Genomic DNA, 26,870 nt, shown 5'->3' on the forward strand with positions numbered 1-26,870 from the left:
ATTCATGTTGATGTATGGCAAAACCAACACAATATTGTAAAGTAATTAGCCTCCAATTAAAATAAATGAATTTAAATTAATTAAAAAAAAAAAAAGAAAACAACAAACCCATATAGTTTCACTAGTGAATCCTATTCAACAATTTAGGGAGAAATTATATTCTCTATAATCTTTTTCATAAAATAAACGTGAAATCTTCCCAGCTCGTCCTATCAGTCCAACATTACCCTAATACCAAAGCTATATATAGACCTTCAAGAAAAGAAAACTACCAATCATTATCTCATTAACATAGAAAGAAATCTTCAATAAAATATCAGTGACAAATTAATAACATTTGAAAAAATTTAAACACCACAGCCCAGTGAAATTTATTCTAGGTATGCCAAATTTGTTCAACACTTAATTATTAATTAATTTAATTTATTATATTAAAGGCTAAAGAAGAAAAATCATATAATCTTATCAATAGATGGAAAAAAAAAAGATTTTGACAACAATCCAACACTATTTCATAATAAAGTATTAGCAGTACTGTTAGTCGGTCAGTTGTGTCCATCTCTTTGTAACACCATGGACTGTAGCCCACCAGGCTCGAATGTCCATGGGACTCACCAGGCAAGAAAACTGGAGTGGGTTGCTATTCCCTTCTCCAGGGGATTTCTTGACCCAGGAATAAAACACAGGTCTCCCACATTGCAGACAGATTCTTTACCATCTGAGCTACAGGGATTAAAAACTCTTAGTAAATTAGGAATACAGGATACAGCTTCACTTTTACAGTTGATAAAAAAAAAAAATCTACAAAAGGCCTAGAGCTGACATCATACTTAATTGTGAGAAACCGATTAATTTTCTTTAACATAGGAAATGAAGCAAGGATATGTCTCCTCTCATCTCTCCTATTTAATGTTGTACTGGAGAACTGGCTAACGCATAAGTCAGGAAAGGAACTAAGCTAGTAAAGAGCCTACAGGTTGAAAAGAAAGAAAGAAAACTGTCTTTGTTTATAGATAAAATGATTATCTATAAAGAAAATCACAACAAATTGACAAATTCTTCTTGAACTTATTAGCAATTATCACAAATCTAGAAAAGTCAATTTCTTTCATATAAACCAACAATTAACAGAAATTCAAAATTAAAAACACAGTACCATTTGTATTAGTATCAAGAAAATACTTAGGTATAAATGTAAGATCTACATGAAGAAAACTATAAAACTACGATGAAAGAAATTTAAGAAAGTCTAAATAAATGGAGAGACATTCTACGTTCATGTTTTGTTGTTTATTCACTAAGTCTTGTCCAACTCTTGTGACTCCATAGACCCACCAGGCTCCTCTGTCCATGGGATTTCCCAGGTAAGAATACTGGAGTGGGTTGCCATTTCCTTATCCAGCATTGGCAGGAAGATTCTTTACCACTGAGCCACCAGAGAAGCCTATTCATGGTTAGATAGGCTCCATAAATGGAGAGACATTCTAAAATAGGTTCATTATTAGAAAGATGTCAGTTCTTCTCAATTTGATCTATAAATTCAATGCAATCTTAATCATATTCCCAATGAATTGTTATATGGAGATCAACAAATTGATTCTAAAGTTTACATCTAAAAGCAAGAAACCCAAAATAATAGCTACATAGCACTAAAGAAATGGAGAAGGCAATGGCACCCCACTCCAGTACTCTTGCCTGGAAAATCCCATGGATGGAAGAGCCTGGTAGACTGCAGTCTATGGGGTCGCTCAGAGTCAGACACAACTGAGCGACTTCACTTTCACTTTTCACTTCCATGCATTGGAGAAGGAAATGGCAACCTGCTCCAGTGTTCTTGCCTGGAGAATCCCAGGGACGGGGGACCCTGGTGGGCTACCATCTCAGGGGTTGCACAGAGTCGGACACGACTGAAGTGACTTAGCAGCAGCAGCAGCAGCACTAAAAAAAAGGAACAAATTTCATGAACTGACAGACAATCCCAATCATGAGGCATAATATAAAAATATAGTAATAAATTCAACATAATATTTATAAAGTATAAACATATAGGTCACACAATTATGTAAGTCAAATCATTATGCTGTATGCCTTAAGCTTATATAGTGTGTATGTCATATTTATCAGTAAAACTGGAAAAAATAAAATTATTGTTAATATATATGTATCTGTGAAATGGAAAGAGTCACACAGGGATCAAAACTGCATCTCCTGCATCTCTTGCATTGCAGGTGGACTCTTTACCTTTGAGCCACTGGGGAAGCCCAGAAATTCTCTATATCATCTTTTTAATATTTCTGTAAATCTAAAACTGTTCAAAAATAAAGCCTATTAATGTTAATAGTTTTGAAAATTTTATATTAAATTTTTAGCATTAGCAAGATCATCAGTTTTGTATGTGTGAAATAGTTTTGTAATAAGTTTTTTTCTAAAGTGACTCAGTATTTAGCATGTAAGTATTGACAACACTCGATGTTTATAACAATTAATATAATACTGAACAAATTAATTGTTATTTTATTGATGAGAATAATTGTGTCATTAAAATCTTCCCACTGATATTTTTCATTAGTATAATTTACAATACTATAACATTTATCAGGCTTCTCAGATGGCGTAGAGGTAAAGAATCTGCCTGCCATTAAGGAGATGTGGGTTTGATCCCCAGGTAGGGAAAATCCACTGGAAAAGGAAATGGCAACCCATTCCAGTATTCTTGACTGGGAAATCCCAGGGACAGCAGAGCTTTGCAGGCTACAGACCATGGGTTCACAAGAATCAGACATGACTGAGCAACTAACACACACACACACAAACACACACACAACAGATTTACATCTGGACAAAATAGTTACTTCCCTGGTAATTTATCAATAGTTTACCTACTTAACTGCTTTTTACTCTGAATAAGTCACACTTCATATATTAATTAATGTAATTTCCCACCCACATGTTTACTTTGTACCTGCATTACTCTGATAAAGGCATAGACTTAAGCTTACATAAGTGAAATGCTACCTGGCTTTTGTTGGTCACTAAATTCTTAAAGCTGTATATGATGCTTTCATTTACAGAAATTTTCTCTAGGAATTTCTCTAGCAATCCCAGAGATGTCACCTTTATTTTATAGGTGAAGAAATTTAAACTCAAAGATGTAAATTTGTAAGAAGTAGTAGAGTTGAGATTTACATTAAATTCCCTCTTAAACAAACAAAAAAACTAACACTTTCACTGTTATGATACTTTTTTCATGAAGTTAGAGAGAAATTCATACAAGTATAGTAATTCTCAGATTAAATGCTAAAATATGTATCAAGAGAGCTCCAAGTGTGTCCAATTTGTAGAGTGATTGGACATGATAATAAAGTTAAAAACAGTGTAATATGTTTAAATGGGGCGTCTCTAGTGGCTGAGCGGTAAAGAATTTGCCTGCAATGCAGGAGACACAGGTTTAATCCTCAGTTCTAATGAGGTGGATGAAACTGGAGCCTATTATACAGAGTGAAGTAAGCCAGAAAGAAAAACACCAATACAGTATACTAACACATATATATGGAATTTAGAAAGATGGTAACAATAACCCTGTTTACGAGACAGCAAAAGAGACACTGATGTATAGAACAGTCTTATGGACTCTGTGGGAGAGCGAGAGGGTGGGAAGATTTGGGAGAATGGCACTGAAACATGTAAAATATCATGTATGAAACGAGTTGCCAGTCCAGGTTCGATGCACGATACTGGATGCTTGGGGCTGGTGCACTGGGACGACCCAGAGGGATGGTATGGGGAGGGAGGAGGGAGGAGGATTCAGGATGGGGAACACATGTATACCTGTGGTGGATTCATTTTGATATTTGGCAAAACTAATACAATTATGTAAAATTTAAAAATAAAATAAAATTAAAAAAAAAATCCTTAGGTCAGGAAGACAGGGCAACCCACTGTATTCTTGCTTGGGAAGTACCATGGACAGAGGAGCCTGATGGGCTACAATCCATGGGGTTGCAAGACAGTCAGATATGACTTAGTGACTAAGACGTACATGGACAGGGTTAACTCAGCATAACTGCTTCATCACTTCAATCTGCAGTCTATCTGCTACTAAGACACACATAAACTAAGAGCTCCAAAGGATACTTTCTTGTTTTGGTTTTTTAATTATTAAACATAGATTGACAATCAAGGACCATCACATATTTGAGAAATGTTCCTCTCAAGTTAAAAAGAAAATATGTATCATGAAAGAAGCAAATATAAATAAAGGAACACAAATAAGACTTTACAGAAAATATATCACCCCCACAAAGCTACCTTCAAATACCAAACTCAGAGCAAGAAAGACAATAAAGTGGGAAGGGAAAGACCAGAAAAAAAAAAAAATGCTTGCTAAAATCTAAAAACATGCAGAAAGATTGGAAAGTAATTAAAATCTAGTTAGACAATTTAGAGAATTCAACATCTGATTCATAGAAATTAAAAAGTGGGGAATAAAAAAGATGAAAGGTAAGAAGAATTCTTTAAATGATATGAGAAAACATCACAGAAAGGGAGGATATGCATTTCCAGATTGAAGTGACCCAATGAGCTATTGGAATTGTGGTGTTGGAAATGACTCTTGAGAGTCCCTTGGACTGCAAGAAGATCAAACCAGTCAATTCTAAAGGAAATCAGTCCTGAATTGGAAGAACTGATACTGAAGCTGAAGCTCCAATACTTTGGCTGCCTGATGCAAAGAACTGACTCGTTGGAACAGACCTGATGCTGGGAAAGACTGAAGGCAGGAGGAGAAGGGGACGACAGAGGATGAGACAGTTGAATGGCATCACCGACTCAATGGACATGATGAGTGTTAGCCAAGCTCCAGGAGTTGGTGATGGACAGGGAAGCCTGGCGTACTGCAGTCCATGGGGTCACAGAGAGTCAGACATGACTGAAAAACTGAACTGAACTGAATGAGTTAATCCTTGACAAAATGAGAATGAAAATTACAAAGACACACACTGCCACCTTCCAACTAGTTTATAGAGAAAGGGAAGGCCACTTAGTAGATTTATCAATGTGACATTTTAAAACAAAGGAAAAGAGACAAATGTAACAATAGCAAGGTGAAAATAAAAATTTAGCGCCTATAGTAAAATACAAGTCAGATTGCCTTTAGGCATTTCTTTAGCAATAATGAATACCAAAAGCAAAGGAGAAACTTCTCAGACTAGAAAAAAATGTAAAAATTTATATTAAACTGATTTTTTTTTATCCTCTTGAGATCACCTCAGGATGGACAACTCTAAGATCACGTCTAAGGACAGCATAGATTCTCCACTTCTCAGTTCATTAGATTCTTTTGTTCCAGACGGTGTAATTCAATTTTTCTTTAAATATTATGCATGTGAATGGCAAGATGGGCCTAAAATATACAGAATTTTAATCAGACTCCAGGGTCCATGTCACATTACATTGTCAGTCAGCCAGGTGTGTTCCTGGTAGTCTTTGCCTGGAAGGCATTGACAATACCACTGCCTTCTCCTTTGAACCAACCTATAGTTACCATTTGTATGCAAATACTACAATTTAGCTATTCAGGTTATCAGTAAGTATAAGTAGCTTCTGACTCTCTGCTACTACCATCATTCCTGAAATAAGAACTCTGATAAATAATAGAGATGCAAGTAGTTCCATACTCAGGAGTACAATGAGAAGATTGAAAGATAGTCATTATGTGTACACATGAAACCAATAATCATCTTATGTCAATCTTACTATTGCTATAAAAAAATAATGAAAATTATGAACTGGTTTTCCTCTACCAAACACCCAAATTTGTAGGTTTTCCTCTAGTAAACAAATATCCAAATTTGTAGGAAATTATTGAAAGAAGGAAATTAGCACTTGCTGCAAATTGAGAGTCCCTGGGACTGCAAGGAGGTCCAACCAGGCCATCTTAAAGGAGATCAGTCCTGGGTATTCATTGGAAGGCCTGATGCTAAAGTTGAAACTCCAATACTTTGGCCACCTCATGTGAAGAGTTGACTCATTGGAAAAGACTCTGATGCTGGGAGGGATTGGGGGCAGGAGGAGAAGGGGATGACAGAGGATGAGATGGCTGGATGGCATCACTGACTCAATGGACGTGAGTCTGAGTGAACTCCAGGAGTTGGTGATGGACAGGGACGCCTGTCGTGCTGTGATTCATGGGGTCGCAAAGAGTCGGACATGACTGAGCAACTGAACTGAACTGACTAATGGAGAAAGCAAGCAAATTCCAGAAAAACATGTACTTCTGCTTCATTGGCTACATCAAACCCTTTGACTATGAGGATCACAACAAACTGTGGAAAATTCTTAGAGAGATGGAAATACCAGATCAACTTATCTGTCTCCTGAAAAACCTGTATGCAGGCCAAGAAGCAACAGTTTGAACCTGACATGGAACAACTGACTGGCTCCAAATTGGGAAAGGAGTATGAAAAGGCTGTATATCGTCACCCTGCTTGTTTAACTTATATTCAGAGTATATCATGTGAAGTGCTAGGCTGGATGAATTACAAGGTAGAATCAAGACTTCCAGGAGAAGTATTAATAGCCTCAGATATGCAGATGATGCTACTCTAATGGCAGAAAGTGAAGAGGAACTAAAGAGCCTCTTGATGAGAGTGAAAGAACAGAGTGAAGAAGCTGGCTTGAAATTCAACATTCAAAACACTAAGATCATGGCATCTGGACCCATTACTTAATGGCAAATAGACGGAGAGAAAGTTGAAACTGACACATTTTATGTTCTTGGGCTCCAAAATCACTACAGACAGTGACTACAGCCATGAAATTAAAAGATGCTTGCTCCTTGGAAAAAAAGCTATGACAATCTTACACAGCATGTTAAAAAACAGAGACATCACTTTGCAAACAAACATTTGACCATATATCAAAGCTATGGTTTTTTCCCGTAGTCATGTATGTATGTGAGTTAGACCATAAAGAAGGCTGAGCACTGAAAAATTGATGCTTTCAAATTGTGGTATTGGAGAAGACTCTTGAGAGTCCCTTGGACTGCAAGGAAATCAAATGAATCAATCCTGAAGGAAATCAACCCTGAATATTCACTGGAAGGACTGATGCTGAAGTTCCAATACTTTGGCCACCTGATGTGAAGAGCTGACTCACTGGAAAAGACCCTGATGCTGGGAAATATTGAAGGCAAAAGAAGAAGAGGGTGACAGAGACTGAGATGATTAGACAGCATCTCTGACTCAATGGATATGAATTTGAGCAAACTCCCGAGAAATAGTGGAGGACAGAGGAGCCTGGAGTGCTGCAGTCCATGGCATTAAAAACAGTTAGACACGAGGGAGTGACTGAACAGTAGCAAAAAACATCAAATGAACTTTCAAAGTGGCCTTTTCTCTTGCCTTTGTGGTCATAGAGAAATTTGTAATTTGCTTGTAATCGTATTTATCAAAATTTCCACCATGGTTTCTGGTGTTAATATCTTGATGAACAAAGCCTTTGCTGCTGCTGCTGCTGCTGCTAAGTCACTTCAGTCGTGTCCGACTCTGTGCGACCCCATAGACGGCAGCACACTAGGCTCCCCCATCCCTGGGATTCTCCAGGCAAGAACACTGGAGTGGGTTGCCATTTCCTTCTCCAATGCAGGAAAGTGAAAAGTGAAAGTGAAGTCACTCAGTCGTGTCCAACCCTCAGCGACCCCATGCACTGCAGCCCACCAGGCTCCTCCGTCCATGGGATTTTCCAGGCAAGAGTACTGGAGTGGGGTGTCACTGCCTTCTCCGAAAGCCTTTGCTACCCTGATATAATAAATGAAATGATTCATATTTCTAAAAAGAAATGTAAGAAATGCACTTAATTTTGTTGAGGAATGACAAATTAATCTTCAGAAATCTGGCACCTTTTCATACTCCTGTCAGTAGTACATGTAGATTACCACTGGCATTCATTGTATGTGATGTTCTAATTTTTAACAATCTGATGTTTATAAGGAGTAAGTCCTTATAGGTTCTCATTTCTACTCTATAACCTTTAATAAAATAATATTTTCTAACTAGATTTGTTAATTATTCAGGTTTACACAATTTATATCACTTATTGTTTATTATATTTTCTGCTTCTATTACTGAACTTTAGTAGTGTTTTCTACAACCAAACTACAGAGCTCTGATCAGCTTAAGCTATGCCAACTATGCGTATTCTGCTTTTTTTTTTTAATATATAATTTTATCCATGGAAGACACAGAAATCAATTATTTATTTCTTCCCCTTATAATTCAGGTTTCTTGGTGGCCTATTTAAAAATGCTTGTGCAAATAAAATTCAAAAGAAAGTTCATGAGTTATAATGCTAATTTTATTATTTGAACATTTACATTAAACTTTTCAGTTTTATTTGTTCATGGTATGAGCAGTGTAATTACTTATTGATTAAGAAAACTTTCACAACACCAGTAATAAACAATACTTTTTTTAACTCATCCATATGTTGCTTCTCTCATATTATGATTCCTACACTTATTGGTTTAATTGAACTATTTGTATGTGCTAAAAAATTAGCACAATAGTGTTTACCTGAATCCACCTATATTCTCATTACATATTTACTCTATTTTCAAAGCTATTTTAAATATCTCTGAACGTACATATTTCTTAAAATAAATTAGTATATTTGTCTAGTTTCCTACCAAATGGTATTCAAACTTTAGGGAGAGCTACATTTAATTGATAGATAAAGCCTGGGATCACTTATATGTTTAAAATTTTAGTCTATCACTATTACTTTATTTCTTACTTTATGAATTTATAATGTGCAATTGTTTAGGATGATATCTAGATATATGACTTTTACTTCCACTGTAAATAGTAAATTCCCATTATATTTTCCACTTGGCTGTTAATGAGACATAAAAATGTTATTGACTTCTGAGTGCTCATCATGTATCTGAAAAACTTTGGTCTCTCTTACATTTAGTTGTGCATGACCACATTATCAAGAAATTGTGAAATTTTTTTCTCGTACTTTCAGTAGTGGATACTGTGGTGTGCCACCAAAGCCTACACTTTGAGTACAATGACACATTCTCCCAATGCTAGCAGGGTCGGAGCAGAGCTCACAACTAAGTGCCTCTCTGAGAACTGGCTTTGGCTTAAGAAAACTGCTTTGACCGAGGTCTTGTCCTCTTCCCAGAAGCAGTCCACACCTCGTAACTGGTCTGTCCAGGGATATAAAGACCTTATTCCTTTGCTTCAATACAAGGCAGTTCTGAAGGGTCATCCCAGCTTCAGAGTTACCCATGGGATTGTCTTAAACTATCAGACCCATTTCAACCTATGAATTTGGGATAGGGGAACAAAGCATTCAAACTAAAAAAAAGTAAACATTCACAGTATATCAATGCACTATTCTTTTTTTACATTGTTGGATTTGATTGCTAATATTTTATTGAGAAATCTTCTGTATCGGTTAAAAAGAATTATTGCCTTTGGTTTTCTCAATTATAAAGGGGTTAATTCTTCAAAAAGATAGCAATCCTAAACATGTATGTAGAGAATAATAGTGCTTAAGAATATCTGAAGAAAGACTAAAGACTAATGTATTCAATGAAAAAATAGACAAGTGTACAATTATAGTTATAGTTATGAAGCCTATGCTCTCTGTTTTTGGTAATCAGAAAGAATACAGAACACATGACATTATTAAATCAATGATCTAATTAATATTTATAGAGTACTATCCCAGCAATAGTGGGATAGGCCTGGCATGCTATATTCCATGGGGTTGCAAAGAGTGGGACATAATTAGCCACTAAACAACAACAATCCAATAATAGTCAAATGTAATTTTTTTAAGAACACATCCTTAAACTTGTACAATATTACATGTCAATTACTCCTTAATAAAGCTAGGGATGGAGGAAGAACACATCAAACATATCAAAATACACTATCAAGGAGAGGGTGGAAGTAAACGAGTGTCAAAAATTTAAATGTTTCAAATCATAGAGAGAATTTTCTCTGATCACTATAACATTAAATAAGAGGTCAATAACAAAAAGATATATGGAAAAAAGTCTCCATTTTAAGGAGTACAAATTTAAATTATCTATGGGTGAAAACAATAACAAGAAAATGAGAAAGTATTTTGAACTGGTTGAAAGTAAAAATGCAAGTCAGAATCTGAGAAATGCACTTAAAGCACTGTTTAAATGGAAATGTTTAAGTTTAAATGTATATATTAGGAAAATAAAATTGTATTTAAAATGTAATCTAATTTTCTATATTATGAAGCTAGAAATCATTTGATACAAACACAGATATTTTATAAATAAAGACAGCAGGGCCAGTTTATTTTGTGTAAGAGTTTTCTAACATAAGTCTCACTTTAGCTTCAAACAAGAATAAGTAAATTATTAAAGGAAACTCTTAGATGCTATGCATTTCTTATTAACAGCTTTCCTATACCTTTTGAGTACTTGTAAACATGAATCGATTTTAATGTCTATTGTTCATTTCCTAGAATATGGATTACTTTAGATTTAAATATTGTTTAGGTATAACCATATATCTTTAGAATTATAATATTAGGAATTCTTTATTAGGACTTCCCTGGTGGCTCAGATGGTAAAGCATCTGCCTACAATGTGGGAGACCCAGGTTCAATCCCTGGGTGAGGAAGATCCTCTGGAGAAGGAAATGGCAACCCACTCCAGTACTCTTGCCTGGAAAAATCCCATGGACGGAGGAGCCTGGTAGGCTACAGTCCATGGCGTCACAAAAAGAGTCAGACATGACTGAGTGACGAAACTTTCATATTAGAAAAATCAATATACAAATGCCACAGTCTTCACTGAAGAAAAAGCCTGAATGAATTGATGAATTATCAATAGCATTCATCCTGTATAATCAATAGAACCCTCTATTTTGATAGAATTATCCTATATAATATATTCTATTTTTAGACATATTTTGAAACTGTAAATCACAATGAGAAGGTCATTAGAGATTCAAAGAAAAATCTTCAACAGAAGTGAATTTTGGTTTGATAGTATCCACTTTTACATGACTAGTTGTTAAGAGCCCACAAGATTTCCTTGGAAGGCTCTATGTTTACTTAGAATGGTTCTCCTTGGGGAATGAAGATCTGATTTCTGAGAATGGCTCTCAGTATTCACTGTAGAATAGAAATAAATGAACAACTAAGCCCAAACTCAAAGCCTATCAGAAGAGAAAACCTCACTGAATTGAAGTGAAAGTGTTTGCCAAGTCACTGAGGATTTATTTCCATTTGCTACAGCCAAAAGTTGCCAATTCAAAAGATCCATTTACATGTTAGTGCTGACTATCAAAAGTCCTTTTGTAACTTGTATGGATTCATTTCCCATTACTTATTTATAAAACTCTAAGTGCATGAAAGTGGTAATAGACAAATAGGTTTCATTGCATTGAAACTGTCAGAGACTTTATTTTCAAGCAAAATAACTTCTCTTTTTAAACATCATTTATCTGTTATAACCAGCTGAAGCTTCATCAGTTCACATAAAATAAAGCCATTTTTATAAAAATGAAAGCTAATACTTTCCATTTTTTAATAAAACTCAAGGATTTTTTTAATTTAGATTTTTATGATACATTTAATATTTCATAATAATTTTATTAGGAACAAGGGAATGCTATTTATAAATGGAATATATAAAGTACAAATATCTTTGACATTCTATTAATTAGTCATCATTAAAATGATTTATCTTAAGAGCTCATGTATTACAAAAACTGATTTCCATAAGAAGAATGAGATTTGAAAACTTTGCAAAACCAAGACAATTAGACCATTCCTTTAAAAACACTGAATTTAAATGCATATCAGGTCTAAAGATAATCGTTGCAATTATTTCCTCATGAAGAATAACCCAGATTTCAGCCTGTAATTAATCACCTTCCCAGTAGCTGAAATGTATCATGTATTATTTTTAATACTGGGATGCTGTTTTTAGTAGTTATAAAATGTGTGATTAAGAATAGAAGCCCACAGTAGATAAATGTAAAGCTAATGAATCTTAACTTTCAGGATTGCCCACTTTCATTGGCCCCTTCCTGGACTTTGGAAACCTTGGAAGAAACTCTAGTAGTATATTCATGTGGTCTTTTTTTTTTTTTTTTTTTTAATGGCAAGGGTTATATTTTAACAGCACTCAAGTAGAAGCCCTGATCTCTATAAACAGTCATATGGTGCTGGAATGGTTGTGAGAATTTTAGGGATCCAGGAAAGGGAAAGGTGAATTTGTATTATATTTAGTTAGGTTACAGAAGAATGTCTTCATGTAAATCGGTGATGTCAGTGTCTAGGTAGTTGATTGCTAGCCATCACCATAGAGATGAGTTCCACTCTGCCAGCTCACCTAGCATCACAGGGCAGATACAGGGACTGAGAGCAGATGCTGATACAATGTGCCCCACAGTCCACTGCATTGGATGCATGTACACAGTGGAAGAGAAAAAAAAAGGCTGAAAATGGGCAGAAGAAGAAGTTATAGAAACCCTTCCAAATATGCAAAATCAGTGTGGGAGATTTAATTCTAATCAATACCTAGTCAAATTCTTATAGTAGTAATATATTTGAATATGTACATGGAATTATGCATATATGGAACTTTTTTTACAAAAGAAATGATCAGAATTTCCAGTTAGGGAGCTTCCCTGCTGGCTCTGATGGTCGATTCAGAAGGCAGATTCTGTAGCTCAGATGGTAAAGCATCTGTCTGCAATGCAGGAGACCTGGTTTCGATCCCTGGGTTGGGAAGATCCCCTGGAGAATGAAATGGCAGCCCACTCAAGTATTCTTGCCTGGAAAATCCCATGGACCATGGAACCTGGTAGGCTACAGTTTATGGGGTTGTAAAGAGTCAGACATGACTGAACGACTTCACTGCTGGCTCAGTGGTAAAGAATCTGCCTGCCAATGCAGGAGATATGGGTTCGATCCCTGATCCAGGAAGATCCCACATGCCTTGGAACAGCTGATCCCATGTGCAACAACTACTGAGCCTGTGCCCTAGAGCCTGGGAGCAGCCACTACTGAGCCCACATGATACAACCACTAGCCTGTGTGCCTAGAGCCTGTGTTTCACAAAAGAAGCCACCACAGTGAGAAGCCTGCGCACCACAACTAGAGAAAAGCCCGCACAGCTACAAAGATCCAACACAGCCAAAATAAATAAATAAAATTATATTAAAAAGAATAATTTCCTATTTGTATAACACACATCTGCAGTGATGCTCAGTGTACAAGTCCATGTGCACAGTCAAATCTTGATAATAAATAAATTTTAAAATCTGCAAGAAAGAAAACACTGAATTACCTTTCTATTTTCTCTATAGAAAATTTGACTCAGAATTGTGGTCATATGAAGAGGAAATCTGAAGATGTAGGCCAAAAGTATGGGAACTGTTAGGAGTTGTGTTAGGAGATTAATATTTTTTCTAGATTAAATGATGTTTGTGATATCACAAACATAATTATTATAAATATAAAACACTTTAAAATTTATAATCTGTTGCCATTTTATTTATTTGTATGGCAATAATAAGGAAATAAATTATCTAATTTATTATGTATAATCTTATATCTTGTTTTAAAAAGAGGTATTAAAATTATAAAAACTTTAGACTCTAAAATACCTGTCGGACCTTATTAATAAAATAAGCTTCACCTTTGAACAGTTAGATCAATATTTTTAGAAATTATAAATTTTTCCCAAGCAAGTCTATTACCAGACTCCTAAACATAAATGTTTGGGAAACTACATCACTATGTTTCTTATTTGTCCCATCGATAGTCCACTGTGGGGGAGAGGAAAAAAAAAAAAAAAAACCTCACATATTGCTTGTAGCAAGCAGAGCTTCCCAAGATTCTAGTTGGGTTAGGAGAACCAAGAACCTTACATTTCTGTGCAATTGTGAGGACTGAAAAACAAGTTTAGCAGAATATTTCTCAAAGATAATTTAACAAATGCAGGGTATCCAATTTTTAAAAGTTGTTTCTCTTGCTATTATTTTGAGTACTATGCAATGAATACAAATCCTGTTACATAAGAAATTATAAATTCATAGCTTAGATAATTCAAAAAGGCACATTTAAATAGACTGTAAGTCACTCTGAAAAAAACAGTAGCAATTTAAAAAATATCCCCATATAGGTTGACTCTAGTTAGATAATCATGGTGCTTAAAAACATTACTGTTCTGTAAGTCTTCCTTTCTTTTACTCAAAGTTCTTGTGCTCCATTGAAATTTTTTTTGTTTACTATAGGGTTCACTTGGGAAAATGCTGCTCATTGCCTTTATTAGTATTTTGCTTTCATCTTCAGAGATACATGACAATGATGAATCTCATTTTAAATTGAAATAGGAGAATTTCTGTATATTTTCTATCATCTCAGTGGTATGACTTATGAAACATTTGAATTTCACAGGAGAGCATTAAAAAATAGTCTATATAAATTATTTATCTATAAAATAAAATGCATTAAAATAATCAGAAATTTTAAATTTAATGTTCAAACTACCATACTGTTTATTATAAAGTCTGTCATTTTTCTCTCTTCATTAGTTTAATTATATGACAGGGATCTTAGGATTAAGGATTCACTTAGTATGTGTTTTTATTAAATGTTTTTTTTTTTTCATTCCCACTCTAATATATATACAAAGGGCTGTTTCTTGTCGCTTTATTTTTGCGATAGGGAAATTTTTTGTCAAATAATTAACAATGTATTATGTATTAGATATTCTTTGGAAATAAGTGATTCTTGGAAATAAGTGACGTGTATAGGGCTTATATTAAGAGGCAGCAAGAATACACAGAAGAAATACACAAAAAAGGCCTTCATGACCCAGATAACCATGATGGTGCGATCACTCACCTAGAGCCAGACATCCTGGGATGCTAAGTAAAGTGGACCTTAGGAAGAATCACTATGAACAAAGCCAGTGGAGATGAAGGAATTCCAGTTGAGCTATTTCAAATCCTGAAAGATCATGCTGTGAAAATGCTGCACCCAATGTGCTAGCAAATTTGGAAAACTCAGCAGTGGCCACAGGACTGGAAAAGGTCAGTTTTCATTCCAATCCCAAAGAAGGGCAGTCTGTTGTACTTTGTTATAGAAGCCCAAACAGACTAAGACATTACACAATTATTTAGTATATATTTTATGCAAAATGGGGAATCATTTAAAGAATTTAAGCAAGAAAAGATTAGAAAATCACTCTGGCTGCAGTGTGGAAGATTGTGGGAGGCTACTGTGATAAAATGTCAGTGGGAAGGTTAATTGTATTTAAATATGTAGATTGACAGAATTTGATATCTAGCTATGTAACAATTCTTGTCTTAAAATTGTAGATTAAGATTTTGATACACCTTAATCTATAATTGTAGATTAATTGTATATTAAGTTTATGGTACTAACAGTCAAATTAGGGAAGTTTGAATGGCTCCTTGTTGTCATGTTGAGTTTGATGTGAAATATTCACTAGAGATATCCAAGAAAGTCAGATACGACTGAGTGACTTTCACTTTCACTTTTCAGCCATTTTGGCAAGTTACTTAATTTTCCTGGGTTTCTCCTATCTATCTCTGGAGAAGGGAATGGCAATCCACTCCAGTATTTTTGCCTGGAGAATCCCATGGATGGAGAAGCCTGGCAGGCTACAGCCCAGGGAGTCGCAAAGAGTTGGACACGACTGAGTGACTAACACACACACACACACACACACACACACACACACACTCCCATGTATGCATGGTATTAAACTTCTGCTTGGTTTTCTGTTAATTTGTCTCACATCAGTTTAACTTTTTGACCAGCCAGAATAGCCTAACAGGTAAAGAAAAATTTCCTCCTCCTCTACATCAGCTTCTAGAATTGACTCATATATAATGGACATTTAATAAACACTCATTGAGTATTGCTGAATATTATAGCACATTTCTTATATAGCACTTCTGAAAGTACCCTGCTAGGAGCAAAAATTATTTGGATTAATAATGGGTGTTATCATTAAAAAAATGGTAGCTAATCACTGGATTTAACAATGTTCAACTGTTTATTTATTAATACTATAGAAGTACTCATACAGAGCACTTAATATGAAAATGTGAACCATGGATCATGAAAACATACTGTATATTGCTTTCTCTAAATTATTGTATAAACTTTCTTTCTCACAGCATCTCTCATGATGATTAATCAGTATAGCTAACTTCTAGTGAACACTCTTTTACAATCTTTTTTTCTCCACAGTTGGGCCAGAGGTAAGCTTCCTATAAGAGTTAATGGTGCCCTTTACTCCCAACATTTGTAGGTTAATGATTGACAAAATTGTAACAGTTCCATAGATCAAAGAATCATGTGGAAGTCTTTTTGCAGAACTATTTTATACTAGCTCATTAATACTCATCATCAAAGGCACATGTAGGATATAAAGGCCTATTGTCAAAAGAACTAAATAAATAACCTCATTAAAATTTAACTGAGAGTGCATGTATTAAGGAACAATTAGAGTTTTCATGATAAACACTCTAAATGCTAATTGGTTCCAGTGGGAAATCTTAAGATGATGGTTTCTTTTAAACTTAGGGGCTGCTGCAAAAATGCCCATATACATATAATAATAAAAATAATAACAACAAGAACACTAATATAAAACACTTTATCAGTTGACCATAAGGAATATGAACAATATCATTAAATAGTCAATCACAAGACAAATAACAACCACAGGCAGTAATAAAGAATGATTCTGGAAATGTAGATGTAAATCATCAGAATTAGTTAAAGAGCTTCTTAAACTTCTGATTAGTCTCTATAAAACATAAGTTCTGGTTCAATAAATCTGAGATAAGGAAAACCTGTGATCTATTATTCAGTTCAGTTAAGTTGCTCAGTAGTGTCCGACTCTTTGTGACCCCATGAATTGCAGCACACCAGGCCTCCCTGTCCATCACCAACTCCTGTTCACTCAGACTCACGTCCATCGAGTCGGTGATGCCATCCAGCCATCTCATCCTCTGTCGTCCCCTTCTCCTCCTGCCCCCAATCCCTCCCAGCACCAGAGTCTTTTCCAATGAGTCAAAATGCCATAATAAGACATTCCTTCAATTTCTCCATTCTCAGTATCCTTAGTACTTTTATTCCACAGCACACTCAGGCCAAAAGAAATGCATAACTGTTTGCTTGAGTAGTTAGGTCTAAACTACTTAATATGTACTTAAGTCCTAAAAACTTAATAACCATTAAAAACATACAAATCATGTTAAAAGTAATATTTGTTATCATTGTAACTAACATCTATTATTTACTGGGATGTATGCAAGCATTTCTTGGACACTGTAGGAGTTAAATTTCGAATCAGACTGGACACTACCCCCCTTATTTCAGCTTTGGCACTGACTTTTAGGCATCACTTGCTTCTCATCACAGCAATGATCAAACACCAAACTATTTGACTTCATATCGCTTTTCCTACGTTAACATGAATGACTCATTTTCAGAATTAGCTTTTTCAGCGCCTTTGAGGTGCCTTTGCAATAGCAGAAAGGTATTAGTAGTAAATAAGATGCTATTATAGACATTGAAGTAATGGGTATAAGAACAGCTCCACTCTGTTTTTTATTTTATTTGTATATGGCCATTAAATGATATTATTTTAAAATTATCTGCAAACCAGCTCTCAATGACCTCCATTTCTGCTCAGTTGCAGCATGCTAAATAATTTCACTGTAAATAAAATTTCCTTCTATTTTTCATTTATAGCACATTCAAGATTTTAAATTATTTCAGTATGTGGGTCTGTCATTTAGGTAGAAAACCTAGGTTATTTAGATAGTGTAATGGTTAGATACAGTCTTCTCTAGTGGGTCAGGGGTAAAGAACCTGCCTGTCAACACAGGAGACATGGAATTCAATCTCTGGGTTAGGAAGATCCCCTGAAGCCTGTTGGGCTACAGTCTGTGGGGTCACAAAAGAGCTGGACATGACTTAGCAACAACAATGGTTAGATACAGCTGTGTCAGAGGTCTCTAAGACCACCTTAACTCACAGAAATCAGAACAGCTGTTAAATTCACAGTTATGGTTTATTTGTGCACAAAAAATTCATTAAAGTCAGTAAAGAAAAAAGCATATGAATGAAGTCAGGGGTAATCAAGAACAAGCTTACAGAGTCAAAGAGACAGTGCTCATTTCTCTGAACAACAATGTATAACAACAGGTATTGCCAGTTAGGGAAGAATACTGGACCATTCTCTTAGATATTCAAGCTGATTGACCCCTTAACTGAGAGTGCAAGGGTCAAGCTGATCAGCTTGGCACAAAGTCTCAAGCTTACAAAAGCAGGCATTCACCATTGATCTCATTTTTAGCATAAGCTCTCAGGCTTGGCCCAAGCCCTCAAACATACAGAAACATTCTTAACAGGTGGAAGGAATATCCCAAGGCTCAGAATTCTATCAAATTTCAGTTCTTTTCCTAGAAATGTACCAGGTTTGTACAGGCCTGCTGAATTAACCTTTTACTGCACATCCATAATTTGGCATTCCTATTGATATCAACTGTGTTTTTCTTCAGATAATTTTTTTTGTCACATAATTCTTTCAATAATATTTGCTCCCAGTTCATTTTAAACTCTGAGTTTTGTATCTCTTTATATCTAAAAACTCTATTTCACATCTTCTTCCCTCTTTTTGGCATTAATCCGCTAATTTATATATTTTTATATAAAAAGGTCTATATAGTCAAAGCTATGGTTTTTCCAGTAATTATGTACAGATGTAAGAGTCAGACCACAAAGAAGGCCTAGTGCCAAAGCTTTTGAATTATGGTGCTGGGGAAGACTCTTGAGAGTCCCTTGGACAGCAAGGAGATCAAACCTCAATCCTAAAGGAAATCAACCCTGAATAATCATTGGAAGGACTGATGCTGATGCTGAAGCTGAAACTCCAATACTTTGGCCACCTGATGCAAGAGTCAACTCCTTTGAAAAGACCCTGATGCTGGGGAAGACTGAGGACAGGAGGAGGAAGAGCGACACAGGATGAGTTGGTTGGATGGCATCACCAAATCAATGGACATGAGTTTGAGTAAACTCAGGGAGATAGTGGGGGACAGAGAAGCCTGGCATGCTGCAGTCCATGGGGTCGCAAACAGTCAGACATGACTGAGTGACTGAATATCAGCAACCTTTAATTGAAGTATGATGCTGGATAATTAGGCAGGCACATCAATGTCAGCCAAGATGGGAGTGGTGGAGGACACAAATGCAGAAACAAAAAGAATCAGAAAAATAATAGCTTCACGTAGGATAGATGACCACCCCTCCCCACAACAGCTATACAACAAACACTGATTCTTTCTCTTCAGAAACAGTCCCCTGCCCAACCCTCCCTCTAATGACCTGCTAATCTTCAAAGGATACAATACACTGTGATAGAAATACTATTAGTATGGACAACTCCTCTGGCAAAGATAATGGGAGATACCAAGTTGCAGATGGGAGGGAGAAAGTGGCCCAGCTTCCTTCATTTGGGGCCTGTTCCTGACAAAGCAGCATCTTTAAGGAGGCTAGGATTAACGTTAGGGCTTTGGTGTCCCTTGGCAGCTTTTTGGCACATAAGGTGAAACAACAAATGGAATTTGAACCTGGCCCTTAGAATTCAAACCTTAAAATAAGGTTAGCCAATAGAGGGCCAGAGTGTGGTTTTCTAGTCAAGGACCACTTGTACTTAGGTCTAAGGATGATCTTTCAAATGATTCTATTTCCAAAGCGTACAGATTGGAAGTAATGTATCATACACCAGTAGCTCTGGCTAACCCCATATCTTCCTAGTTCTATCAGAATTAGCATGATTATGTTTTCCAAGGATCAAAACCACAAGTTACAAAACCTCATAACTAAAAAGTATCCATAGGCTGCCAAACGCCAAACTCCTTTAGATAGTCAGAAAATTACGTCTTCATCCCAGTCACAGGCATGAACGTTTTTTCCCTTTCCACTGGTCTCACAGTTTCAGAACAAATGATTCCTTTTCATCTTATCGTGGAGATCTGCACAGGATTGATATCTTCAGTCATACCGTACCTCAATTTCCTTTACTGTGCATGAATGAACACAAACTATGAATTGTTAAATCATATTTACAGTATTAAGCTTTATATTAAGTTCAAGGATCTAAGAGATTGAGAGGAACAGATGAAGTGGAGAAGGGTAAGACACATGGCTCCTCAGATTACAGCCCAGAGTCATAGATGGCATCTTAATTGAGATTTGCAGGTCATTTCACGAAGTGGAGAGTCTTTAGCATATGAAACATGTCCATTTTACGTGTTCACACAGTTTACGTGACATCCACCAGGGAGCTGTGCCCCCTTAATCCACAGATCTTGGGTTTGGTTACTATGAGCAATCCCTGAACTAAGTGCATCCTGTTCAAAGCATCCCATAGATGAGCACTCTCACTACAGAAGTGCACTTTTTTAACCTCTACAAAAGAGAAAGTGTACACAAAACAGGGTCCTTCTTCCTTAAAACATAATGTAGGTGTTTTAGACGTTTTTTGAATGTTTATTATTTTTAAATAACCTCTGCTTTGGAACATTATATGAGTTCATTTTCACATGTACTGAATATAAGTTTTAAAGCTGCAAAGTAATTGACAGGTTTTCTTTGTTTAATCTACAGATGAGTAAACTGAAGGAGTGGTATAAACTGTCATTCACTTCTATAGCATCTGCTTTCTCAACACTTTTTATATAGTTCCTAGTAACTCAAATCGGAGAAGGCAATGGCACCCCACTCAGTACTCTTGCCTGGAAAATCCCATGGATGGAGGAGCCTGGTAGGCTGCAGTCCATGGGGTCACTAAGAGTCGGACACGACTGAGCGACTTCACTTTCACTTTTCACTTTCATGCATTGGAGAAGGAAATGGCAACCCACTCCAGTGTTCTTGCCTGGAGAATCCCAGGGATGAGGGAGCCTGGTGGGCTGCCATCCATGGGGTAGCACAGAGTTGGACAAGACTGAAGCGACTTAGCAGCAGCAGCAGTAACTCAAATAACTTCTGAATTTGCCATTGTACTCTCCATATTGCACTCTACTACTTAGTGAGTTACTCCTAAACTCAACTCAACATTTCAGTTTTCATTAATTAGGATTTATTTTCTTTAAAAATCTCTGTGTTCCATTTGCTTATCAATTGACTATTACAAATTTTTATGCATATTAAGCTGTAGAAAGAGTGACAATTCTTGCTTTTAAGCAACTGAAGTTTGCTTTATCATGTTTTAAAATATTGCTTTAAATCATCTAAAATTTCCATCTCTTTTTTAATTCAGAAGTACCACAAAACTTAGAATTTCTACAAAATTAAAAGATGATACCTGACTCAACTGAAATTTAAATCAGTCAGAGAAAGAACAGTGGAATTCAGGGAAAACTCTCATTAACTTCAAGTACTTATTAACTTTCCTTTGTATAAATGTAACAACTACAATGATGATTCAAACATTATATGCATCATCCTTCTGGTTAATTATGTTCTAAAGTAATCTCTAATGACAGTGTAATAATGATACTGTATAATTATAATGTGCATTTTCAGACAACACTTCCACCTTAGAATCAAATTCTTATCCTCAAAACACCAATTTGTTTCTTTTGTTAAGCACATAAAGCAAATGGATTCACATTTCTAAAGTTAGCTGGAATATTTGAGTAAGTGAACATAAACTTATGTATTGGTAGGAGTTATCTTGCAAAGATCAAATAGCTAATATAAAGCACTTTGAAAATTATTCCAAAATATTGAAAGAGGAAAATAAAGATATATAATCCATCTGGATCTGGCTTTGTTTTCCTGGATTTATATTTATTCAACACTTAACAAAGGGCTTCCCGGGTGGGTTAGTGGTAAAGGGACCCACCTGCCGATACAGGAGTCATAAGAGACATGGGTTTGATCCCTGGGTTGGGAAGATCCTCTGGAGGAGGAAATGGCAACATACTCCAGCATTCTGACCTGGAGAATCACATGGACAGAGGAGCCTGGCGGGGTACAGTCTGTAGCGTCATGAAGAGTCGGACATGACTGCAGCAACTAGAAGAAAAAAAAAAAAAAAAACTCTACATATGGGGAAAAAAAAAAAAAAAAGGAAAGGAGAGCACTTCAAGCATGGGTGACTTTAGAATTTCACACTGAAATTTCTACATGAGTGGCTTAATTTGCAAGTACATTACACAGGTGTGGGTTATCTACATAGGCTTTGTTCCATCTATATATCTTCTTTTATCTATGGTGTAAGACATCACCCGTTTTCAGCTTTGAAAAACTTCCCATGCTATGCTATGCTAAGTCACTTCAGTCATGTCCGACTCTGTGCGACCCCATAGATAGCCGCCCACCAGGCTCCCCCATCCCTGGGATTCTCCAGGCAAGAACACTGGAGTGGGTTGCCATTTCCTTCTCCAATGCATGAAAGTGAAAAGTGAAAGTGAAGTCGCTCAGTCGTGTCCGACTCTTAGCGACCCCATGGACTGCAGCCTACACGAGGCTCCTCCGTCCATGGGATTTTCCAGGCAAGAGTACTAGAGTGGGGTGCCATTGCCTTCTCCAAAAACTTCCCATATCTATACACTAAAACTCTGTAATTATTCAAATGTTAAAAAAAAAAATTATCTGGTAAGATTGACTCCAAGATGAGTTTTGGTCTTCTAGTTTAATGTCAAACTTTCAAAAATTAGCTGCTCTTCTGTGAGCTCGCTAAGTTCTGCTTTTCCACTAAAACTTTAAAATTTGGATAGCTTTAGAATCACACAGATTGGAAACGATGACTTTACTACCAAGGTCACACATGACAGAGATAATTGCTTGAGTTTAAAGCATATTGCTATTTCCTAGTGATACATTGACCACTTCCAACTCTACAGAGGACTGGCTTTAGCAACAGTGCCATCAAAGTGCACAATGATGACTGTATAAAACCAAGCAGCTTAACACTTCTCTAAGTATGATGTTTTAATGCAGTCTTATATTTAGCTTACTATTCTTTCAAATAAATGTGCTCAGTTTGGAGCTTTATGTGCTTAGGACAGTAAAATTACATAAAATTAAAATGGAAAATACATATGATATAATATGAATATTTATATATTCATGACTAAAATATATGTTTCATGAGTGACAATAATGACCAATCATTAATTTATACTCTATTATATAAAAAGCAATTACATTTTTGTTTGAAAGTTAAGCTATTACATTGCTACTCATTATAATTTCAGCCTTTGAAAATTATGATTTCAAGCAGGATAACACACTAATAAGAGACTAGAGCCTAGTTTCTGTTGACATCAGAAAAGCTATATAACATATCTAGGCTACATCAACCATAAAATTGGATATGTACCATGTAAGTTTGCTTTTCTAATTATTTCTGAGCACACAGTAAATACTTAGTAAATATTAGCTTTAAAATACTTTACTAACTCAAATAGTCATGGCTTTTTCAATGTAATATCAATTATATTTGAATATCAGAAATTTATAGGATGAATTCAAAGTCAACCTCAAACAACAGCAAACTCATCCCCTCCCAGTTAATAGAAAATACAAAGTCACTCCAAGTAAATCAGATTCAAAATCTAGCATCATCTACTTCTACTTTGGAAGTATTAAGCCTCAGGAGTCACTAACAAAGAACAATCTAAAACAAGAATCACCTGGATAATCTATAAAATCATATTTTTTTTTGTTTCATTCATCAGAAAGCTTAGAATGTAAGGTACTTGACAAACTAAAATCCAAAGAGTGGCAGCCCCTCTTTCAGAGAGGTGTCGTATGGATTATCTTATCTTTGCAGAGCATGAAAGAAAAAGGCAGTCATAATAAAGGCCCATTAGTAAAATGTGCTGAATTTTTATTTTATTTTATTTTTATTTATTTTTTAACACCAAAAACATCTTGTATCAAGGTATAGCTGATTAACAATGTTGTGATAGGTTCAGGTAAACAATTAAAAAAAAATTTTAAAGGCCAAGTGGAAGATGGTACAAACATTTAAAATCTCTAGGAAACCCAGAAACAAAGTAACTCTATATATACCTGCTTGCTAACTCTTTTACACAGTCTTCTTGGGGGAGAAGTAGGGAAGATCCCCTGAGGAAAGGGGACTATGATACGGACCTCACCTGTCTAAACAATGTCATCTGGCAAAAAAAGTGAGAACGCTAAAGTACAACAGCAGTTTGGGGTATTTTAAAGGTACAGAATTTATCTAAGGTATGGCTAGCAGATGTTGGGTGCAGTTTCATGGGGGTGTGAAAAGCAAGGAGACTCTAAATTGATTAAAGCAGATTCTAACTGAACTATATTTAAAGCAGTTGGATGTGTAGGATTTGAGTCTGGTGCTGGTAAGCTTTGAGCTAACAGTCTTAGCCTGCTGTGAAGAAGTAAATGACAGAGGATCAATATGCCTGGACCAATTAGCTCGCTTATATAGCAAACCTAGAGAAAGCCATCTGTACTCTGGGACCTATACAAGTACCAATGGTTTTCTATTGATGGCGAAAGCACAGGAAATCTTACTGTGCCCTTGCCCCTGCTCTGATTTTGTCAGGAGCTGTATGTGGATTTGATAGGTGTCATTTCCAGACAAAGGTTTTCAGAAGAAAATACATAATTATTCTTGCTCTTCCCAATTACCACAGTGATAGTCAGCGTTCATGATGATGGCTCAGTCTACTTGCATGAGACAGCTCGACAGAGAACAGGACACCAACTAAGCCAAGATGAACCTACAGTGTGAGCAAGAAATCCATACTTGTTTCAATTTTAAAAGATTTGGGGGCTGTTTATTGCCACAGCATGAATTAACCAAACCTGACTGGAACAATGCATATGAATTTTGTTCCTAATTCTGACTTGGTCATTTGTTCATGAAAATTGTATTTGCCGTTTTACTGAGAGGATGTGATTTCTAATCAATTGCTTATAATTGATTTTTTTTTATGAATTCACTTTTGAAATAATACTGAAGCAGGTTTTTTTTTTTAATAAGTGCTAGGCTTTTCTTTATTGATCCAATCTCATTTCACTGTTAATTATATTTGAATATATGAGTTCCAATATGAGCTTACTTTCTCAACTTTATATAACATGAGTGGCATCTTGAGCTCTGAGACCAGACACAATTTTGTCTTATGCTTCCTCTAAATTTGTATCAAAAGTGACAAGTTGTTTTATCATGAGTTCATCAGTGAATAATATTTGTATCTTCAAAACTGTAGTATAATTAAAAATAAATATTAAGACATAGTTAAGAAATCCAGGTATGATATGTGTACATATACATACTATATGTGTGTATATATATCCACACAATTATATTGTATATACATATGTGTATACATATATATAAATCCAGGATATATTGTTTTTCACCTGAATAACTGTCGGGAGCAGGAGCTCCGCCTGTGGCAAAGTTCATGAGGAAGGAGGCTTGGCATATGCAAAGGTGGGATCGAGCCTCAGGAGTCCCCCTGGAAATTCTGGAGCATCTACCCCCAAAATCAGAGTCTGCCTACTTTCTGCTTTGTCCTCTCACCTACACCTCCGACTTTATTGGGGGCTGTCCCCCATTACCTCTCTGAAAAAAGAGTTAGCTTACAGCTCCAGTTAATAAAGTTCCTGGGTGTGACAGTGTTTCAACCTACAAACTCCTTTGGAAGTCCTCTAGCCTGCCTCTGAATAGCTTTTTCCAGCCACATGTGATTGCTCAGAGCCTCCCAACTGTGAGAGGCATGAGATGTTCTAAACTGTCTAAATACAGATTCCTTTGAGCAGTTAAAAGATTGATTAGAAATTGTATTGGTGAAGGGTTTTTCACTTATTGGGCCAATGTTTGCTGCTAAGTCTCCATATCCCTTACCTGCTGTGTCCCTGGCAGTGTATTGATTAATATAATTGGTGTAAGTAGTAGCTTTAATGTTTGTAACCTTGGACCCTTGAGTTAATTCTTTTTCTTGTTACAGCCCACCACACCTTTGCCCTATAGGAATGCGACTTTAATGCTTTTGGAGGGTGGCGCCTGACTAATCACCTTTAGAGAAAAATAAGTTTTCTGAAGAAAGGGTCTTAAAATGTTAACAGGCCTCTGGGCCAGAAGATGATGCAAATCACCTAAACTTTTGCATATGATAAGTTTGCAGGAAGAAAGCCTGGCTTACTGCATGACTCTACCCCTTCCCCCATTATCCTCTATGCATAACTTAAGGTATAAAAACTACTTTGGAAAATAAAGTGCGGGCCTTGTTCACCGAAACTTGGTCTCCCCATCTCGTTCTTTCTCTCACGTTCTGGCTGAATTATTCAGCCTCTTTTCTCCACTGAATTTTCCTGCTGAGCTATCCTTATTCTATTACTCTTTATATCCTTAATTAAAGTTTAATTAAGCAATTGTTTCCTGATCCTCGCCGACGCCGTCCCCGCTTCAAATTCCCTGGATCCACCGGGGCTGAACCCCGACAAATAACACCTAGAGACAGCCTTATTAGTGAGGATTTTGGTGCACAATATGTAGGAAACATGGTAAAACAGGAAAGTTTCTAAAAATATTCTTTGATCATCTTTTCAAGTATATTACAATGTCAATATAATCTTGTTGGTCTTTAGATCTTACAATTAAAAATTATATATTACATTAATCTCTTTCTTTTCATGTTCATCTCTAACTCCTTTCTCTCCCAGCTCCTTTACCTTAGATCTGGAACACAGAAAGCATCCTCTGTCTCCTTAATTTCCTATTGAAACATTCCTATCTACCTATA

At 35.9% G+C, this 26,870-nt stretch overlaps 1 protein-coding gene across 34 annotated transcripts in view; it reads right to left on the reverse strand.

Annotated features, from left to right (window-relative positions):
- Positions 1–1,167: 1,167 nt before the first annotated feature.
- Positions 1,168–26,870, reverse strand: part of LOC129633627 (craniofacial development protein 2-like) — a 472,452-nt gene continuing 446,749 nt past the window's right edge. For 27 of the 34 annotated variants that reach the window (XR_008705189.1, XR_008705173.1, XR_008705190.1 and 24 more), the window contains one exon: positions 21,895–22,143. Coding sequence is in view for 2 of the 34 variants with exons in the window: in XM_055555434.1 (XP_055411409.1) it covers positions 21,916–22,143 (228 nt within the window). In the remaining 32 variants the exon portion in view is untranslated. Of the gene's footprint in view, positions 1,939–11,551; positions 12,802–21,894; positions 22,144–23,945; positions 24,840–26,870 lie in introns of those variants that run through there. The other 7 variants (XR_008705177.1, XM_055555450.1, XM_055555437.1 and 4 more) reach the window with 5 other exon arrangements.

The sequence above is a fragment of the Bubalus kerabau genome, chromosome 19 (assembly GCF_029407905.1).
Source record: "Bubalus kerabau isolate K-KA32 ecotype Philippines breed swamp buffalo chromosome 19, PCC_UOA_SB_1v2, whole genome shotgun sequence".
Classification (NCBI taxonomy): domain Eukaryota; kingdom Metazoa; phylum Chordata; class Mammalia; order Artiodactyla; family Bovidae; genus Bubalus; species Bubalus kerabau.